The sequence below is a fragment of the Condylura cristata genome, unplaced genomic scaffold, assembly GCF_000260355.1.
Source record: "Condylura cristata isolate star-nosed mole 26May11 unplaced genomic scaffold, ConCri1.0 scaffold00022, whole genome shotgun sequence".
Classification (NCBI taxonomy): domain Eukaryota; kingdom Metazoa; phylum Chordata; class Mammalia; order Eulipotyphla; family Talpidae; genus Condylura; species Condylura cristata.
The window spans coordinates 18746197-18763747 of NW_004567123.1; the positions used below are offsets into that span (position 1 = coordinate 18746197).

At 47.3% G+C, this 17551-nt stretch overlaps 1 protein-coding gene across 1 annotated transcript; it reads right to left on the reverse strand.

Moving 5' to 3' along the window:
• Positions 1-114: 114 nt before the first annotated feature.
• On the reverse strand, positions 115-9188 carry TP53INP2 (tumor protein p53 inducible nuclear protein 2). Its single transcript, XM_004687264.2, has 4 exons — positions 8981-9188; positions 4666-4839; positions 3973-4261; positions 115-3426 (listed from the first exon to the last, which is right to left on the reverse strand). The coding sequence occupies exons 2-4, from the start codon at positions 4787-4789 to the stop codon at positions 3174-3176; spliced, it is 666 nt and encodes a 221-aa protein (XP_004687321.1). The 5' UTR covers positions 4790-4839; positions 8981-9188; the 3' UTR covers positions 115-3173.
• Between the last annotated feature and the right edge of the window lie 8363 nt (positions 9189-17551).

Here is a 17551-nt window from a genome sequence, read left to right on the forward strand (position 1 = left end):
AAGCCAACCATAGGGCATTACTAGTGTAATAATACCTTGTGCCAATACTGTACTTTAGATTGCAAAGTGTTTCTCTCTTGTTTTAGCTCAATTCCGGCAGAAATCATGTGCTTTAAATAGATTTTTATTTGTTTTTCTTTATATTAATTTTTTTTCCCATAGAGGAATAACATTACAATCTAACAATCAGAATCCTGTTACACATGTACACAGGCATGCCACATGAACGGGTTGAGGTGGTTGTGTCCTTGAATCTGTCAACATGTCACAACATGGTCAGAGTCCTCATTTCTGCAATCTCAACACAAAACACCCAGAGGGATGCATTCAACTTGTTTGTTCCACTTGGAACTAGGTATCAGAGTAAGAGGAAAGATATAAGGGACTATGGCATGTCTGCATTTAGTCCCCTTAGGTAAAGCCACATGGATCTGAGGAGGCATCCAAGAGCTCTGGCGGGGTCTTTGTTGCACCTAAGATGTCATGGGTCAGGGCAAAGTGATCAGGGTTCCAGACAGGGAGCTAGGGAGCAGGCAGACTCCAAAACAGCAGCAAACTGCATTCACACACACACACACAAGATGCCCTGCTAGGGCCACACTGACAGTGGCAGGAAAGTGACACCAGAGCACTCAGACAATAGGGAATAATTGGAAGTCACCCTTGATGTAACTGGGACGATAGAAACAGGAGACTCTATGACACACAGTGTCGGCAAAGTGCTGGTATTGACATTAATACAACTGGAACAAACTTTTCCACGTTCTCTGCAAGACAGACTCTCTAACCCCCTCCTTTCTAAGGTTGCATAGGACTGTGAATTCTGGTTCCTTCGTGTATTCAAGTTCTGTGGTTTAAAAAAAAAAATCCTGAAGCATGCTCAAGGTGAAAGGCACATACACAGTCAATACAGTATGACGAGGTCTGATGCTTCAGGAGTCAGACTAGCAGGAGACTGAGTAGTGTTGGTTCTTAAAAATCTATACACAATTAAAAATATTGCCACACGCAAATGCTACAGAATCCATAGGAAAATACAAAAAAACATGAGCCTTGCAACCAGCCAGATGATAAGATTGGAGGGCTCTGGAACTATAGTAGCCTCCAGAAATATGGGAGGGTCCTTTTGAAATGTCAGCCAAATGCCCTATAACTCATTCTTCCTCCACCAGAAGGATCTTGGGTACTCTACAGGACTAAGCCTAGGCCCCAGCTGGCAGCAAAGCAGTAGTCAGGAAGAGCTGGAGGGAGTTCCAGCTCTTGGAAATGCTGAAGACCCTAAGCTAGCTGTGATGTGACCACAGGGTAGGTGGAAAAATACAGGTGTTGAGGTTGTAACTAAAGGAAAATTTGGGGATGAAGAACAAGGTTGTCCACTACTGGGGCCCTAGTGGACTGGCATGGGGACTTGGATGATCTGCTTTTAGTATAAATTTGGCTTCCTCCTTGGGATAGAAGGCCCGAGCCTTGTGGGCCTTCCTTTGAATTCATCCTAGTTCCATGGAGCTACCTCCTCCCTTCCCTGCAAGCCCACATAAGAATGGGAGCTCTAAGGTCTGGAAGGCAGCAGCCTTTACTGGCATAGGATTTCAGTTTTCTGCAAGCCTCCAATAGCTATGAGGCCTGGAAACCTGGAATTTGAGTAAGAGGGAAGACCTATGTTTTTATGTAACAGGAAACTTAGAAGTTTCAAGGAAGAAAACACACACTAGAAAAGGACAGTTAGAAAGAGGGAAAGGAAAGCAACTCGGGGGCATTCCCCAAGAGGCTGTTGCTGGTGTCTGAGCCCAAAATTCAGTCCCACCACTAGAAGGGGAAAGCTATCTGCCCCTGCCCTCCCAGTCTCATCCAGGGATTCAGGTTCCCTCCACCAGGTGCTAACTGAAGAAGGAAAGGGGAACCATAAGGGTACCCATTTCTCCCCAATAGCTTAAAAAGGAAGAGAGAAAATGAGAGGCCCCCCTGAAGGCTTTGAACCTGGATAGGGATTATCTGGGGATAGGAACACAGGCTCCTGGCCTCCTACCCAGGAGTGTTTGTTAGCCATTCCGGGCAGGGTGTGAAATAAAAGATGCAAGATGAAGTCTGAACTGTCAATCTTAGGATGGCTTTATCCCACAGCTTCTCCTAGCATCATCCTGTGTTCTTATTCCGGGATGTGCCCTTTTGCTGACTAGAAGCCCTCTATCCAGCATCTCTCCTAAGCCAGTTCTAGCACCTTGGGCATGTGAACAGATGGTCAGGATGGCAGGGACTTGCCCAGCCTCTATTCCCGGGGTAACATTGTGAATAGGGTAGCAAGACTAAGCCCTTCAGACTCAGCGGCCTGCAGAGGGGTGGATTTCAGGAGAGATCTGGGTGGTGGGATTATAAGAAAGGGGTCTGGGGGCAGACTCCAGGCTCCAGCCTGAGAGAGCAGGACTTGGCCTCTCTGAGCAAGCATGGTGCCAGCTCCCCTAGTGCCCTGCTTCCTACAGCTTTTCAACATATCCGTACATCTTCAACAGGCTGCCTATTTAAACTCAATTCCCTCCCATCATCTTCCTCAAATTCACATCTCACAATCCTCTTCCACATACTTTACCTTTCCAGGCCTAAGCAACTTCAAAGAGCCTAGCCCCCAGGGGGAGAGGAAAGGTGAGACTCTCCCTCCTCCCAAACCCATTTGGAGAGAGTAACTGGGAGTGAGTATAATAAGGGGGCAGGAGTGTTAGTGCCAACCAAGCGCTAAGGAGAGGCTAGTTAGGTGGGAGTTAAAGGTGGGGATTGAACCAGATATGGGATGGCAGGAGAGACTGTCAGAAAAGAGTGGCCAGAGGTAGAGGACTGGAGAGCAAAGATGAAGGGGAATGTTAGGGCAGGGGCTGGGGTCGGGGGGGTGAAAGAAAGGTGTGTCAGGGGTTGGGGAGAGAGGACTAGATATGGAGCTTGGGGGCCACAGAAGGAAGATGGAAGGAGGAGAGGGGATTCAGAGATGGATTAGTGGATCAAAGGTTGGGAAATCCAGGGGGTATGAAAGGGGCTGTCACCCCAACTCCTACACTTAAGGAGGGAGGTTGCTCCTGCCTGAAGCAGGCCTCGGGTACCCCTCGAGCAGCACTCTGGCTGCCATGAAGGGGCTCGGTAGGGATAGGGAGTCGAAGAGGGGTTTGTTACACGTGGCCGGCAGACGCTCAGTAGTTGAACTGGCGTTGGCACGGTTGGTAGACGAAGCTGCCCTGGTGTTTGGGCCGGCGTGGACGGCTTTCGCGGGCTCGATTCTGCCGTTGCACCACTTTTGCACTCAGCGCATGGCGTTCCGCCCTCTGCCTGGCCCGCTGCAGCCGCCGTGCCTGGCCAGCCTTCTCCAGCAGCGCAGCCCGAGCTGGCAGAGGGGCTGCAGCATGGTGCAGGGCCCGGGTCTCTCGGTGGGCAGGCACCAGTTCCCTGCAGGGACAGAACAAGGTTTGGTCAGGGCCAAGTACTGAGAAAGAAGGGGAGCTGGAAGGGAGTGTTGAAACCTTCCTCCTAGACCCCTGCCCCCCAGACTCGCCCTGGCGCAGTACTCTCTGCTATAGAGGGGTGCCCAATTCCTGTACCTCCTGGGTTATAGCCCCTATGGCAGGTAAACAGGACACCAGGAAGGTTCCAACCAACAATCCGGCCCAAGACTTCAGTATAGTTTTCTAGAAACTCTACCCTGACCTTGCTTCTGTAATTGCCAAACAGGCCCCTTTCCCAGGCCCCACCCCAGTAACGAAGCCACGCCTCCTTAGCCCATAAGCCCCGCCCCCTTGGCCGGATCTGTTCTCAATCTCTCACTTCTTGCTCTTCTGTAGGCCACGCCCATTGTCAGAAGACACGCCCCAAAAGGCCCCACCCCTTCAGTGCCTGGCTGGTTACCCGACTCTGTTCCCCCGGCCCTCCGTCCGGCACCCTAGCCTCCTAGATCTGCCTGTCTAGGCTTCCAGGCTTCGCCCACCGTCCGCTCACCCATCACTAAGTTCGCCGTCAGGCAGGGTAGCTTCGGGGCGCGGAGAAGAGGGCCCAGGTTCCAGCACTATGGTGCTGCCCGTGAAGTAAACAGACATGCTGGGGTGCTCGATGAGGAGGTCCTCCAGGGGGTTGCTCTGGAGGCGGGCCGGCCCGAGTCCGGACCCCTCTGCAGTAAAACAGGCGGGAGGGGTAACAAACCAGCTCTCGTCCATCAAGGAGGGCGCGGGCGGAGGGCGGCCTGCAGGGACTGGGGCGGCCCCCGGGCTGGGTGGAACGGCGTAGCTGTCTACGGGGCGCCGAAGTGGGTGCCAGGCGAAGGAGGGGGCGCAGCAGGGAGGGACACACACACACCGGACACAGGGGGCGGGGAGAGAGAGGGCATCGTTAGTCAGACCCGCAGCCCTGCCGGCTTCACCCACCGGATACCCATGGACCAGAAGTCTCAACCTGTTGTTGCCTCAGGGCACTTGAGGTGTGGTACCAACACAGGGCCTTCAAGAGATGGGTTTGCTTGGGATGGAGCCCAGTTAACCCATCTCCAAGTTCTCAGTCTGCCTCGGCCCCAGTTTGCCCAGAAGGCATGGGAGAATTCCCCAACCCCAGGAACTCCCTTCCCCTCTGGCTGCTCAGCCACTTGCCCTGATTTGAAAAGCCCAAGAATCACAGCCCTGGCCCCCAGTAAGGCCTCACCCGGCAGATCAATGATGAGCCACCCATCTACTTCATCTTCTTCGGAGATGAAGGGTGGGGGACAGTCTGGGTCCTCAGGAGGTGGTGGGGTGCTAAAGAAGAGACTGCTGAGACGCTGGAACATGGCAGCAGAGTGAAGTGGCCTCAGGTGGTGTCCTATGGCAGTGCAGAAACCTGGAGGCAGACAAGAGTCTGAATAGTCACTATGAAATCCTCTCCATGCCTGGCTGCACTGCAGTACACAGAGAAGTGACAAGAATACAACAGAATGTGGAGGAAACTTGTGCTGTGTATGTCTTCTGGTAAGGTGGCCCTACTTTCAGATTTCAGGCTTTTCTAGTTTTTGTGTGACTTTAGGAAGTTATTTAACTAACTGTGCCTCAGTTTCCTCATCTGCCAAATGACAATGATAATAATACCCTCCTCTTTCTGGCCCTTATAAGGATTAGATACGCTAATCACTTTAAAACAGTGCCTGAGCACAGAGTAGACATTCAATAAACTAGCTATAAATAATAATACTATGATAGTCTCTAAGGACATGAAAGAAGTGATATATATGAGCAGATTCTTTCAGGGAAATTCTCCAGAGGATTGGCCATCCTTCAGGCTGGATCTTAAAGCTAAATAGGAATTCTCCAAGCAAGGAAGAAATTGCCCAACACTGAGATTATTTATTATCATCACTATAATATAGAATTTATGTGCCAGGCACTATTCTAAATACTTTAACTATATTACCTCATATAAACTCACAACTACTCTGGAAGTAAGTATAATTAATTATTCCTCTTTACATGAAAGAAAGAGAGGCTTGGAGAGGTAAAATAATGTAAGTCCCACATCCAGTAAGACACAGAGGTAGTGTTTGAACCCATATAGTCAGATTTCAGAGGCAGCACACCTAAACACTATACTCCATTGTCTATGGTGGGTATCATCATGGATTAGGCATTTTTTACTTGGTGGCCATGTTCCATATGTATTTTTCTGGAAAGAAGGACCTTGCTTTCATTATGATTCCTTAAACAGTAGTCCATTACCCCAAAGATGAAGAACCAGGGGCCTCCCTGGTGGTACAAATGGGTTAAGTCTCAGCACTACCGAACTCCCCAGGCAAGGAGATGACCTACATGACACAGCTGACCTCTCCTGTCTTGCCCACTACTCCCCTCAGCAGTGTATTTCAATAGATCGGCCTGCTCCCCACTCTGTTTCTGGTGAATTCTCTCAGGCTTACTCCCCACACACACCTCTGGCCTAGACCCCAGTTCTTATATGTATAAATAAAAATGAGTCTTTAATAATTAAAGTCCTAGCTATAAGAAATCACACAGAATCACTACCATCTTATCATGTGATTATACAGGCCTCAATTGGGTCTGTCAGATGAGATGCAAAGATCCTATTCCCATAATCCCTCCCCCACCTCGGCCCTTATTCCCAAGTTCCTACTCAAGGACAGTATCCCTGGCTAGGAGGAGGAAGATCAGATTGCCTGTGTGGGGAGACAGCAGGTCAATGGAAAGTGATGATGGAGAGGAGTTATCAGACCCCAGGAAGCCCTTAAGTATGAACACAGAGTTGGCCCAGGAGGATACAAGCTCTCAATTATTCTGTCTCTGAGTGAAGATGAGAAAGGAGAATCCTTGTTCCAGGAGTGGAGACATGAGACACCAAGGAGGTAACTGTGGATTTGCCCCTCTGACCCCCAGTCTACCCTCAGGGCTAGGATCTGGGCTAAAGATGGCTGGCCCCTAAACACTGACCCTCCACATTGCTCCCTAAGGATGGTCAACAGTTTTGCTACTGAGCCTCTTGTCACCTTTCTCTAGGGATATTTCTATGCTTCTTATAGAATTCCTTGGGTCATGTCCACATTCCATTCCTTATAGTCATTCTTGTACTCTTGCTGCTAACCCACCTGGGATATTTCTGTGCTAGTTGCTACTTTTCTCATTCCCTGGGAATGTTTTTATACTTGTCACAGAATCATCTAACCTTTATTCCCTGAGTGCATTTCCACATTTTACAGTTCTACAGTATGCTCCAGAAGGAATTGCCGTTGGCCGCTGTTTCTACAGGGATTATGAAAGGTGCCAACTTGTGCCTGTCCAACACAAGTCACATTTGCCAGTATTTCTGTATCCACAAACTGCTAGTGACTCAGTTATCAAAAATCCAGAAAGTTTGGTCCTTCGAGAGGAAGGGGAGGTCAGGAGACACACCCTCTTTCTAAGAACTTACTACCTCCTTAGAAGATGAAAGGGAAGTTAAGAGTTATCTCAGGAACCATCATATTCTGCCCAGCCCATTTACAATCAGAGAATCAGAGGACATATGTCAAAAGCCTCCTGTCTAGATGGTAGTAGGTCAGGCTAGCCCCAGGTCACTAAATATCAGTCCAGTGTGTACAGTTAGGAAAGCTTCAGTAAACAATCTCCAAGAATAAGATACTAATGCAGGGAAGGTCAAGAGGTCATACAGGGTCCTTGATGGACTCGCTGTCTTCCTCTGCAAAGCCCCTCTGCAAAGATATAAAAGGTCCTGGGATTCCTGGCACCAAGATTCATCATGTATTATCCAGAGCACCCACTCTGTACCAGTCTACTCTGGCCCTCATCAAATTACAAACAGATTGAGGGAGTGAGTTCAGGGCGGGTAAACTCCCTATCCAAAGTCACACAGCAAGTTAGTGGCAGAGCCAGGAGTGACAACAGCACCAGCCAGCCAGTGCCCGCCCCCTCTCCTGACCACTGCGGAGCCTCCCAGATTTTCTTTCCCAGCCCTGCCAGCTTCCTGGTTCTCACATTCCCAGCTCTGCTCTGGGGAGAACTATTCGCTTTAATAATGACAGCAGCTGTGTCTAGAATATTTTTATATTGATCCCCAAGCCACTTCTACTCCAGTCTATCCTTGAGCAAAGAGCACTGCCACTTGGAAAGTCAAAAGCTCTCCTCCTACCCCGTCTCTTGCCCCTCTCTGTGAGCCCTGAGACAGGCAGTACAAGCCTTGTCATCATCAGCACTAACCAGGTTATGTCCTTCTTAGCTGACAATTCTGGGGTTGGGGTGCTGCTAAAGGACAAATACAGGGAACTCTCAGCCCCCCACCACACCCTAACATCAACCCTGGAGACACCCAGGTGCAGCTAATGACTCACCTTTCTGTGGTCAAAACAGCTGGAAGGCAGCAAATTTATTGGGATCTGGGACTCCAAGGTACAGAGTAAGGGTCAGAACCACAAAAGAGGACCCAGACTCCAGAGACCTCCTGGAAAAAGATCCAGGAATGAAGATGTCTAGGAGTCCTATCAAATTTGAATGGTGCTGAGCCCAAGGGAAGTCCTCAGTGGAAGGAAGTTTACAACTTACATTGTGCTCCTACTAGGTTTTTGCCCATGAAAATGTATGAGTCTAATTGGCAGCATGACCTCCATAAGCCACTTCCCCTCTGTGGTCTTGTTTCCCCTTTCCTGAAATGGGATCCAAGATCCAACTCAAAATATGAATTAATAAGAGCTCTAAGAGCAGTTGCACAAACCATCTCATATGAAGTCACACTAGCCATTATTTTATTATCTATTCTTCTAAGTTCTGTTTTGGGGACTGGATACGTCTGGTAAGGCTCTGCACACTTGTCTGGGATTAGGAGGATGTTATTATATTAGGCCGAGGGGGAGGGGTGGGGGGGGGATCTGTTCAGAAGATGCAGCAGGAGGGAGGGGTTCAGCCACCATCTGGCACTGCCCCAGCGCCCTGGAGCTGGAGTTCCAGTTCGCCTCAGAACTCCTGGTGACCCCCCCCCCCTAATTCCATGAGGTGAAGGAATGTGTCCTGGAAAAGTTCTGTGACTTCCAACTTTTATATATAGTAAGTGACACCTGGTGACCCCCCCCCCCCACCAAATCTAAACACCAAACTGCGCGGTCTCCTCTCAAATCGCCAACAGAAAGTAGGGGATCAGAGGCCTGACCCCAGCCCTTGTATTAACCCAGGAAACTGCCGAGGCCCTTTCAGACCTCGGCCTTTCGGAGTCCCTCGCCCGCGGGCCCATCCCCGACGCAGCGCCCACTGGGTCACCAGAGGACAAGCGACCCAAACGGGGCGGGGGTGGGGGGCGTTGCCGGCCTTGGTGACGTCTCAATGTCATATGCAAATAGGGAAACGTCAGGGTCTACCCTGTGCGGCAGCCAATCCGGAGACTGGAACTCAGCCCCGGCGGCCGCCGGCGGAGACAAACAAAGACCCGGGAGCAGGGGACGCGGGACTTGCCCCGGGGCGCGGGGAACCCTTGTCCGAAGGTCTGGACTCACCTCGGGGCGGAGGCGGGACGGCGGGCGGCGGTGGCTCTGAGGTAGCTGTGCTGCGAGAGTCCTCGGCTCTGCAGCTGATCACAGGCCGGGCCGCATCGCGGGGACTTTGCTGTGAGGCGGCGGGGATTCGGGTCCGGCGCTCCGGGCTGCTGCGCTCGCCCGCGAGGCTTTGAGACTGTGCAGCCGCTGCTGCTGGGCTCACGGCACAAATTAGAACGTTCCAACAGCTGATTGTGACGTCACAAAGGGGCCCGCCCGCGTCGCGTCAGCAGCCGGCTGCTCCGCGACCAATCCCAGCCTGCGGATCCCCCCTCCTCGCTCCCTCCGCGGTTCGCTGGCTGGTGGCTCCTGCCTGGGAGCCGGACTCTGAGCTTCTGGAGCCTGCTGGAGAGGCGATTGCTGGGAGCTTAGACCTTCTTGCCCAGGAAGCTCCCATTCTTTCCTACACAACCCCATCTTCCTACATTCCCTCCACACATCCTAGCGCCCGCACCCCTCCCACAACCCCCCTCACACACAGCTCCCCCTCACACACAGCCTTTTACCTGCATCTTGCATCCAACCTCCCCCCCAATCTATACCCTTTTTTCAAACTTCCCACGACGTCCTTTCCCTTCCATTCTCCCCCTTCACCCTTCTCCTGGTTCTGTTTTCACCCCACGCCTACTTACTTTGCTTCCCCAACTCCCATTTGCTCAGCTCGTCAAACCTGAGAGGTGGGGGATATCCCGGTTTCCTGGTTGAGGGGGTGAGGCATCAGGGAATGTAAATGGTTAGGCTGTTGGGCAATTTTTTCAGAATAGGACTTGGAGATCAGTTGCTCTAAGCTGAATAAACATTGACCTAGAGACAGCTCTATACTGGAGTCTTTACATATTAATACAGGTTGCTGCCTGAATTGGACAGAAAAGTGTCAGGACAGGGATTGACTATTACTACTAATTTACACACTGGGAAACAGTCTCACAAATGGTATGATTACAAACAGGCTCACTGTTAATGTGTTTAATAATGCACTCAGTGAACACTGAGTACCTACTCCTGCTGTTGCCAGTCCACTAGCTGACATTTATTGAACACTTACTGAGTGACAAACACTGGACTAAAGCACTTTATGTGTGTTTTGGTCATCACAGCAAACCCAAAATGTGGTGGTTTTCCTATTTGACGGATGAGAACAGACTCAGATAGGCTAAGTGACTTCCAAGTTCACAAAGTTATAATAAATGACAGAACCAGAATTTGAACCCAGAATTCTTGACCCAATCTTCTGTACCCTATTAGCACCAAATTATCTAAATCTGGGGTGCTTCAGCCTTCCCAAGGAGGTCTTTGCTTAGTCCTAACTGTCCCAAATTTGCTGTGTGACCTCAAGCAAATCATGGTCCTCTCTGGGCCTCAATTTCCTTTATCTGTCAAATTTAACAAATCGCAGCTTCCCTATAAAACTGCCATAGTAAAATTCTTGTTGGGTACCCTCTGGATTCTGCCTATCAATTCTATGCTCTAGACAAAGCCCTCCCAGTGGACTGACTGGGAAATGACTGGGAGAATCCACAAGTACACTCCTTAGAATCTCCAGGGTCAGAGGTTCTGTATCCTCCCTCAGTGGAGCAGGGTTAGTGGGAGAGAGTCTAAGAGGCGCCCATCTGCTCCAACAGGAGGCAGCGGAGTGAGCTAGGTCACAATTTCATGCTCTGGTTACTAAATCCTCCCCAGTCTAGCCTGAAACCCCAGAGAGACAACTCAGCCTTAGCAACTAGGAGAAGGAGCCAGGAAATAATACTCAGAGGCTTGAAGAGAATAGTGGGGAGGAGAAGAGTGTTTTGGCCCTGGAGTGATGCCTCTAACATGTCCTCATTCCAAGCAACCCTGAGCCTCTGCACATCGCATCTACATCCTGCTAACCTCTATCCTCTTAATCTTCTTGCTGACTTTAAATAATCCTTAACATGCCTTTCTTGTCACACCACTTGCCTGCTCTAAGACCTGCTATGACTCCCAAACTAACTTATTTCTTAACACAACATTCATGGCCCTCCATGATCCAGCCCCAAGCCTCCCCAACTTCATCTTTTATGTGCATTTTGTGCCAAGGTCAAACTCCTCATTTTCTAGTTGACATTCTCCCATATCCACACTTTTGCTCAAGCTCTTTCCCCTGCCTGGGATGCCTTCTTCAGGCCTTTTTGAATTTGAATCTTTCTTGTGGTCAATATTCTATTCACCTTTCTCTAGGTAGTTTGTCTTATTCCTACTCATGTGTACCAAGCTACCTTAATGGACAATCATTTATTTGTTCAATAAATGACAACTAATTGTGTGTGTGTGTGTGTGTGTGTGTGTGTGTGTTCCCTAGTGGCATCCAAACGCAGAATCTTTCTTCATCTATTCCTCCAACCAGCCTTTGCTGGGCCTGACACAGTGTTGACTTTAGGCAGTCCACTGTCGAAGCTCAGCAGTTACATCTCAAAAAGGGTAGCTGGTTTAAATCCACACCTGAACCCTCTATCCTGGCACAGGAAGTTCCCCAGGCCCAGAAAAGTGTGCTCTTTGGTGCCCTACAAGACCTGAGTTATTTTCCTAGCCTGATTACCCCCATGTACAGGCTGCTAGGTCAGATCCCAGTCTTTTCCTCTCTTTTATTTTTTAAAGATTTATTTTATCTATCTATGCATATAAGAACTGGGATGCAGGCCAGAGGTGCCAGGGACAGGGGTTAAAGGATTCACCAGTGACAGAGTAGGGAGCAGAATAATCAGAATTGACTGAAATACACTGCTGAGGGGAGCAGCAGGTGAGACAGAGAGGTCTGCTGAGCCATGTGGGTCAGCTCCCTGGTTGGGGATGGAACTTGTGCTGCAGTGGCTGCCAATGGTTTCATAGTGCTGAGACTTATCCCATTGCACTACCAAGGAGGCCCCAGTCTTGTACTCTTTTCTTTTTTTTTAGATTTATTTATGCATACAGAAATGGGGTACAGGCCAGGGGTGCAAAAGTGGTGAGAGGATTCACCAGAGACAGAGTGGGGAGCAGAATAGGCCAACTGACAAAGTATACTGCTGAGGGGAGCAGCGGGCGAGACAGGAGAGGTCTGCCGCACCATATGGATCACCTCTGGGGTGGGGATCAAACTCGTACTAAAGTGGCTTTAGCTTCTTAATGTTGTGCTTTAACCAGCTGCACCACCAGGGAGGGCCAGTCTTCTACTCTTAATGAAGTGCGAGGGGTACCCATGGAAGTGGAGGGCTGAAGTTCAGTGCGGTCCTCTCCTGAAACATCTGGGCACCACCCCTCTCCACTATCCCTGTTATCAGGGCTAGAGGAGACCTCAGATCTAAGTCATCCAAGATCTTCATATTATAGATGAGGAAACAGGCGCAGGGAGGTCAAGGTGCTTGCTTGGAAAAACAAAATCTTCTACTGACCCTGACCCTGATGAGTAGGCTTCATATAATAGGAACCTGGCTGGCCTGAAGACTGTGAGAAGAGGCAGTGGGTCTATGCTGGGGTGAATCCTACAGTCTCATTTCCATTCAGACACAGAGCACCACTCTTGTGTACAAAAATGCATACATGTGAGCACCAGTGTGCATACATGACATACACACATGTGGCATGAGCTTACACCCACAGGTTAACATTCCCACATCCATGTAATCTGTACAAATGTAAGCACCTGCCCAATATGACAGTATTCCAGAATTGGAGGTCAAGACTTTGCCCTTGTCAAGCCCTGGAAGCCCACCCAAGTCTTGGGGTACCCTACTTCAGCACGGGTGTGTCCTTCATGGGACCTTGCATACACTCAAAGTAATGAACCCACTGAGAGAACTTACTCAACTCTCCCCCTGCCTGCTTTCCCCCTCAAATAAAGGACAAAGCTGATTATCTGTGAAATATGTACACGTATTGTGGAGTTGACCACATGGCAAAGATCCAAGAGGGACCTCCAGAAACTGAGAGTGAGTGGGCTCAATAGCAAGAAAATGGGATCTTATGTATAGTCACAAGAAAATAATTTCTGACAACACAGGGAACTTGGAAGTCAATCTTGCCCTTGATGAATATCCAGATGAGGACACAAGTGAACAGCACTTTGATGTCAGCTACTGAGCCCCCCCTGAGCAAAGAACACAAATGAGCTGTGTCTGGACTTCTGACTTATAGATCTGTGAACTAATAAAGGGGTCTTGTCTTGAACCTATACATTTGTGGAGGTTTATTGCCCAGCAATAGAAAACTTCTACACATATTAATAAAAGGTGGTTTTTTTCTTACATGAAAATTAAGAGGCAACTTGAGTTACTAATCTTACTCTAGGACATTTTGTTTTAATGCAGTATTTTTTTGAAATTCATAATCATGTTATCATTGGGAGAAGTCATTTTTCTATCTTTTTTTATTTTGCCAAAGCCATATAATTAAATTGAGTAATTTGAATATGTGGGATGCAACTCCAGGGAATATTATCAGCCAAAAAATACTCCCTTCAGGGCCCTCCCTGGTGGTGCAACAGGTTAAAGTACAGCACTAAGAAGCTATCTGTAGCCACTGCAGCACAAGTTCAATGCCCGGTAAGGGAGGTGACCTACATGGCATAGCAGCCATTTCCTGTCCCACTCACTGCTTCCTTCAGCAGTGTATTTCAGTAGATCTGCCTGTTATGCTCCCCACTCTGTCTCTGGTGAATCCTCTCAACCCCCCTCACCTCTTGCCTATACCCCAGTTTTTGTATGATTAAATAAGTAAACATTTAAAAAAAATAGTTCCTCTAGCCAGCTCTCCAAAATCTCTTATGGGAGAGATAAATATTTGTCCCTCCCTCTGAGAACACTGCATGTATTATTTTCATTTCACCAGGCACCCAGGAATGCCTGCTTTCTGAGAAATGTCTATCTTTCCTATAGTTGAGAATCTCTTTTAATGCAAAGAAAAACATAATCAGAGACATTGTAACAGGGAGATAAGGATGAGGACAGCGGGTAGGAGAAAAAATGAAATAAAAAATGGAATTCAAGGAAGACTTCCTAGTAGAATGTACCTTTGAGTTAGATTTTGAAGGATGAATATGAGCTTGCCTTGGGGCAAAGAGTTAAAGGGTCAGGAAAATGGGAACCTCCCTGGTGGCCTAGGGGTTAATTACTATCACCACAGCAGCCTGAGTTTAATCCCCAGCCAGGGAGCTAAACTGGCACAGCATACCCTGCTTTTTTCTACTACTGTTCCCCGCAGCAGTGTTCTTCAGTACATCTGCCTGTTCTGTTCCTCACTTGTCACTGGCGAATCTTCTCACCACCTGCACCTCTGGCCTGGGCCCCTGTTCTTCTACACAAAAATAAATAAAAATCTTTTACAAAATTAATTAAAAAAAAAAAGGCCTGGAAAATTATTTCAAATCAGGAATCCTACACCTTTGTCCTGACTTTCTGTCCCTCCGCAGGGCTTTCTGTCTCTCTGTGCTGTTTGGGGGCAAGGGAGTAGCAGAGTTTTGTCCCCTTTTCTTCTGCCCATTGCTTCTTAAGGAGGGTTTTATCTTGTTTATCTGCTTCTGGGCTTTTGAGATACAGAATTGGGATAACAGGGTGACAGAGACAGGATAGAGAGGTGCTAGGAAAATGGGGAGGAAAAGAAAAGGCAATATATTGGAGAAAGGTCCAAGAGAGACAATTTTTGATAGTGACAGATTTGGTGAGGTTGCTGTGAGGCGGTGGGTTGTGAGAGGATTAGTGAGAACAAAGGAGACTGTAAGGAGTGCTGACACGGATTAGAGGCCCTTTGATGTTTTTCAAGAATCACAAATATATATTAAAATCACTTTTAAATTATTTTGGTGAATGGGACTTTTGTTCTTAGGTTTAAAAGATTTTTATTTATTTTTTGAAAAGGTTAAAAATACATGTGATTCAAAATCCCAGAGAACAAAAGGAAACAAGTTTCATTCCCACTTCTAACTACAGCACCTCCAATCAACTTCCACTCCCAGAGACAAAAACTGCTATTACCAGTTTTGAGTATTAATTGTCAGAAATAATCTGTGCCTGTACAAGTGTGGATGTGTAGGAACAATGTCTCCATTTTGAATACAAATTATGCTATACTATTCACACTTTTCTGAGATTTTGCTTTTTTTTTTTTAAGATTTATTTATTAATGCATAGAGAACTAGCATCCTGGCCAGAGGTGCAGATGCAGTGAGAGGGTTCACCAGAGTCAGAGTGGGGAGCAGAACAGGCAGGTCGACAATGTACGCTGCTGAGGGGAGCAGCAGGCAAGCTCGGAGAGGTCTGCCTCGCCATGTGGGTCAGCTCCCTGGCCAGGGATCAAACTGGTGCTGCGGTGGCTGCAATGAGCTCCCTAGTGCGTCCAGGGAGGGTCCACTCTACAACTTGGAGAGTGGTCTCTGATGGGACACGCTGAGTTGCCTCATTCTTTATTAACAGTCACAGTATTTCATTGTGTCTGCTGAACACATATGTTGTTTTCAATAATTAGCTCTTTATACTGCAATTTTTGAATGTGATATTGAAGGTACTAAGTACCTGGGCTATATGAGTCCTTGGGATTTGGGAGTTTAGGGGTTCAGTGGTTATCATTGAAAGATTCTCATACATTTCCTGAATTAGAGTCTTCCCTCTGTCTTTCCCCTTTGTTCTATCCATCCTAGTGTCTGAATCTAAAGCCACAACCTCAGTCACCATGGCCTGCTCTCTGAAGTCCTCAGAGACTGCTTCATGCAACCCTCCTGGCCCCAGCCCCTTGAATCTAGCCAAGAGTCTTCAACCAGGAGTTTTTGGAAGTCAGGGAAAGAAACTCAGAATAGCATGAAAATATTTATTGATCAACTTCTGAACTTGACTGTGACCTCCCTGTTTATTCTCTATCTCTTGTCTGGTTTTGTTGGATTTTGCCCTTCCTTTCTGGCAGAGAAATTCACCAGTCTATTCCAAGCATTTAAACAAAGTGCATTTTATAGAAGAAACGCTTCCACTTGTAATGGAATTGCACAGGATGGTTATTTTTAGATTATCCAGTCCCTTGTCTAGTTTACAAATGAGGTAACGGACACCTGGAAGGAGGAAGAGCTTATAGATGAGGTGATTGAAGCCTGGGTTGGGGGGAGACTTGTCCAGGAAAACAGATGAGAAAGTGAAAGTGACAGAAAAAGAAGCTATGTCTTCTATCTCCAGTTTTTACAACTTTATCCTCTCCTCTCCTAAACTTCAAGCCTTTATTTTCTTAAGATCTAGTAAATGAAAACAACATAAATGTGAGAAATCTGTCATTTGATTATTTTGTTGTGCAAAGGCACCAGTAGTGGTTGATTTTTGTGTACTTAGGGGCCTTCATGAACAAAACAAAGTGAGATGAAATCAAGCGCATGGGAAATGACCCTATCAAGAGGCACAGTAGACATTCCAGGGATGAGGCTGCTATTGTAGTAAAACCCTATGACTTTAAGACGGCTATCGTGTCCCTAGACAATAAAATTTGGGGGTCACATTTATACCTGTCCACCCTTTACGAAAACGTTATTATGTGACACATGACTGCATTCACACAAATAGTTACCACTCAGCAATTAAAAAGCAATGAACTACTAGTACTAGCTAGTACCCATGCAAAATAGTACATACCATAGGATTATGTCTATATGAAGTTCTAGAATAAGCAAAAGTAATATATACTGACAGCACATCAGTAGCTGCCTGGGAATGGGTGAAAGGTCTAACTACAAGGGGAATAAGGGAACTTTCTGGAGGAAAATCAGAGATGTATGTATTCTATATTTTGATTGTGGAATTTGCTACATGGTTGTATGTGTTTATCAAAACTCATTATAGCTCAGTAAAGCTGATTTAAGGAGAAAAAAGGCAACACTGAAAAATAACTACTCAATTAAGTTAAGAAAATATAATGTGGCCACTGACCTAAATACACAAAATCAGCATTGACCAACTCATTTGCCAAGGGGCAAGTTCAGCAGTTCATAACTCCCAAGCCAGATGTTTTCCATCATTGAAGTGAAGTTGGGACAGATTTTGAAGTTGTAACAGAACATTGTTTTCCTTAGACTTTTTAAAAAGAACTTCCTCTGTGGGGATAACTGTCCCATTTTGGGTTGGATCATACTAGTGACTATATCAAGTAGTTTAACTTTCTAGATTTAGCTTTTCTTCTGCAGGGGTCTTCAAAGCTTTTAAAAGTCTGTCCTTTATGAAAAAAGTATTTGTACAAGTAATCATAATCATGACTAACATTCTAAAGATTCCTCATACAATGTCTCATTACAGTTGCAAAACAATGCTATGTAGGAGCTATACTTATTTCCCCCACCTTGCTGCTTTGGAAACTGAGACAAACTGAAGCAGAGTGTCTGTTTCCACAGCTACTGAATGACAAACTAGAGTAACTATAGTGTCAGTCTGCTTCCAGAATTCACATTTTTTTTTAAAGACTTATTTATTTGTGCATACAGAACCAGGGTACAGGCCAGAGATGCGGAGGGTGGGCTTCACCAGAGACAGAGTGGGGAGCAGAACAGGCAGACCGACGAAGTACACTGCTGAG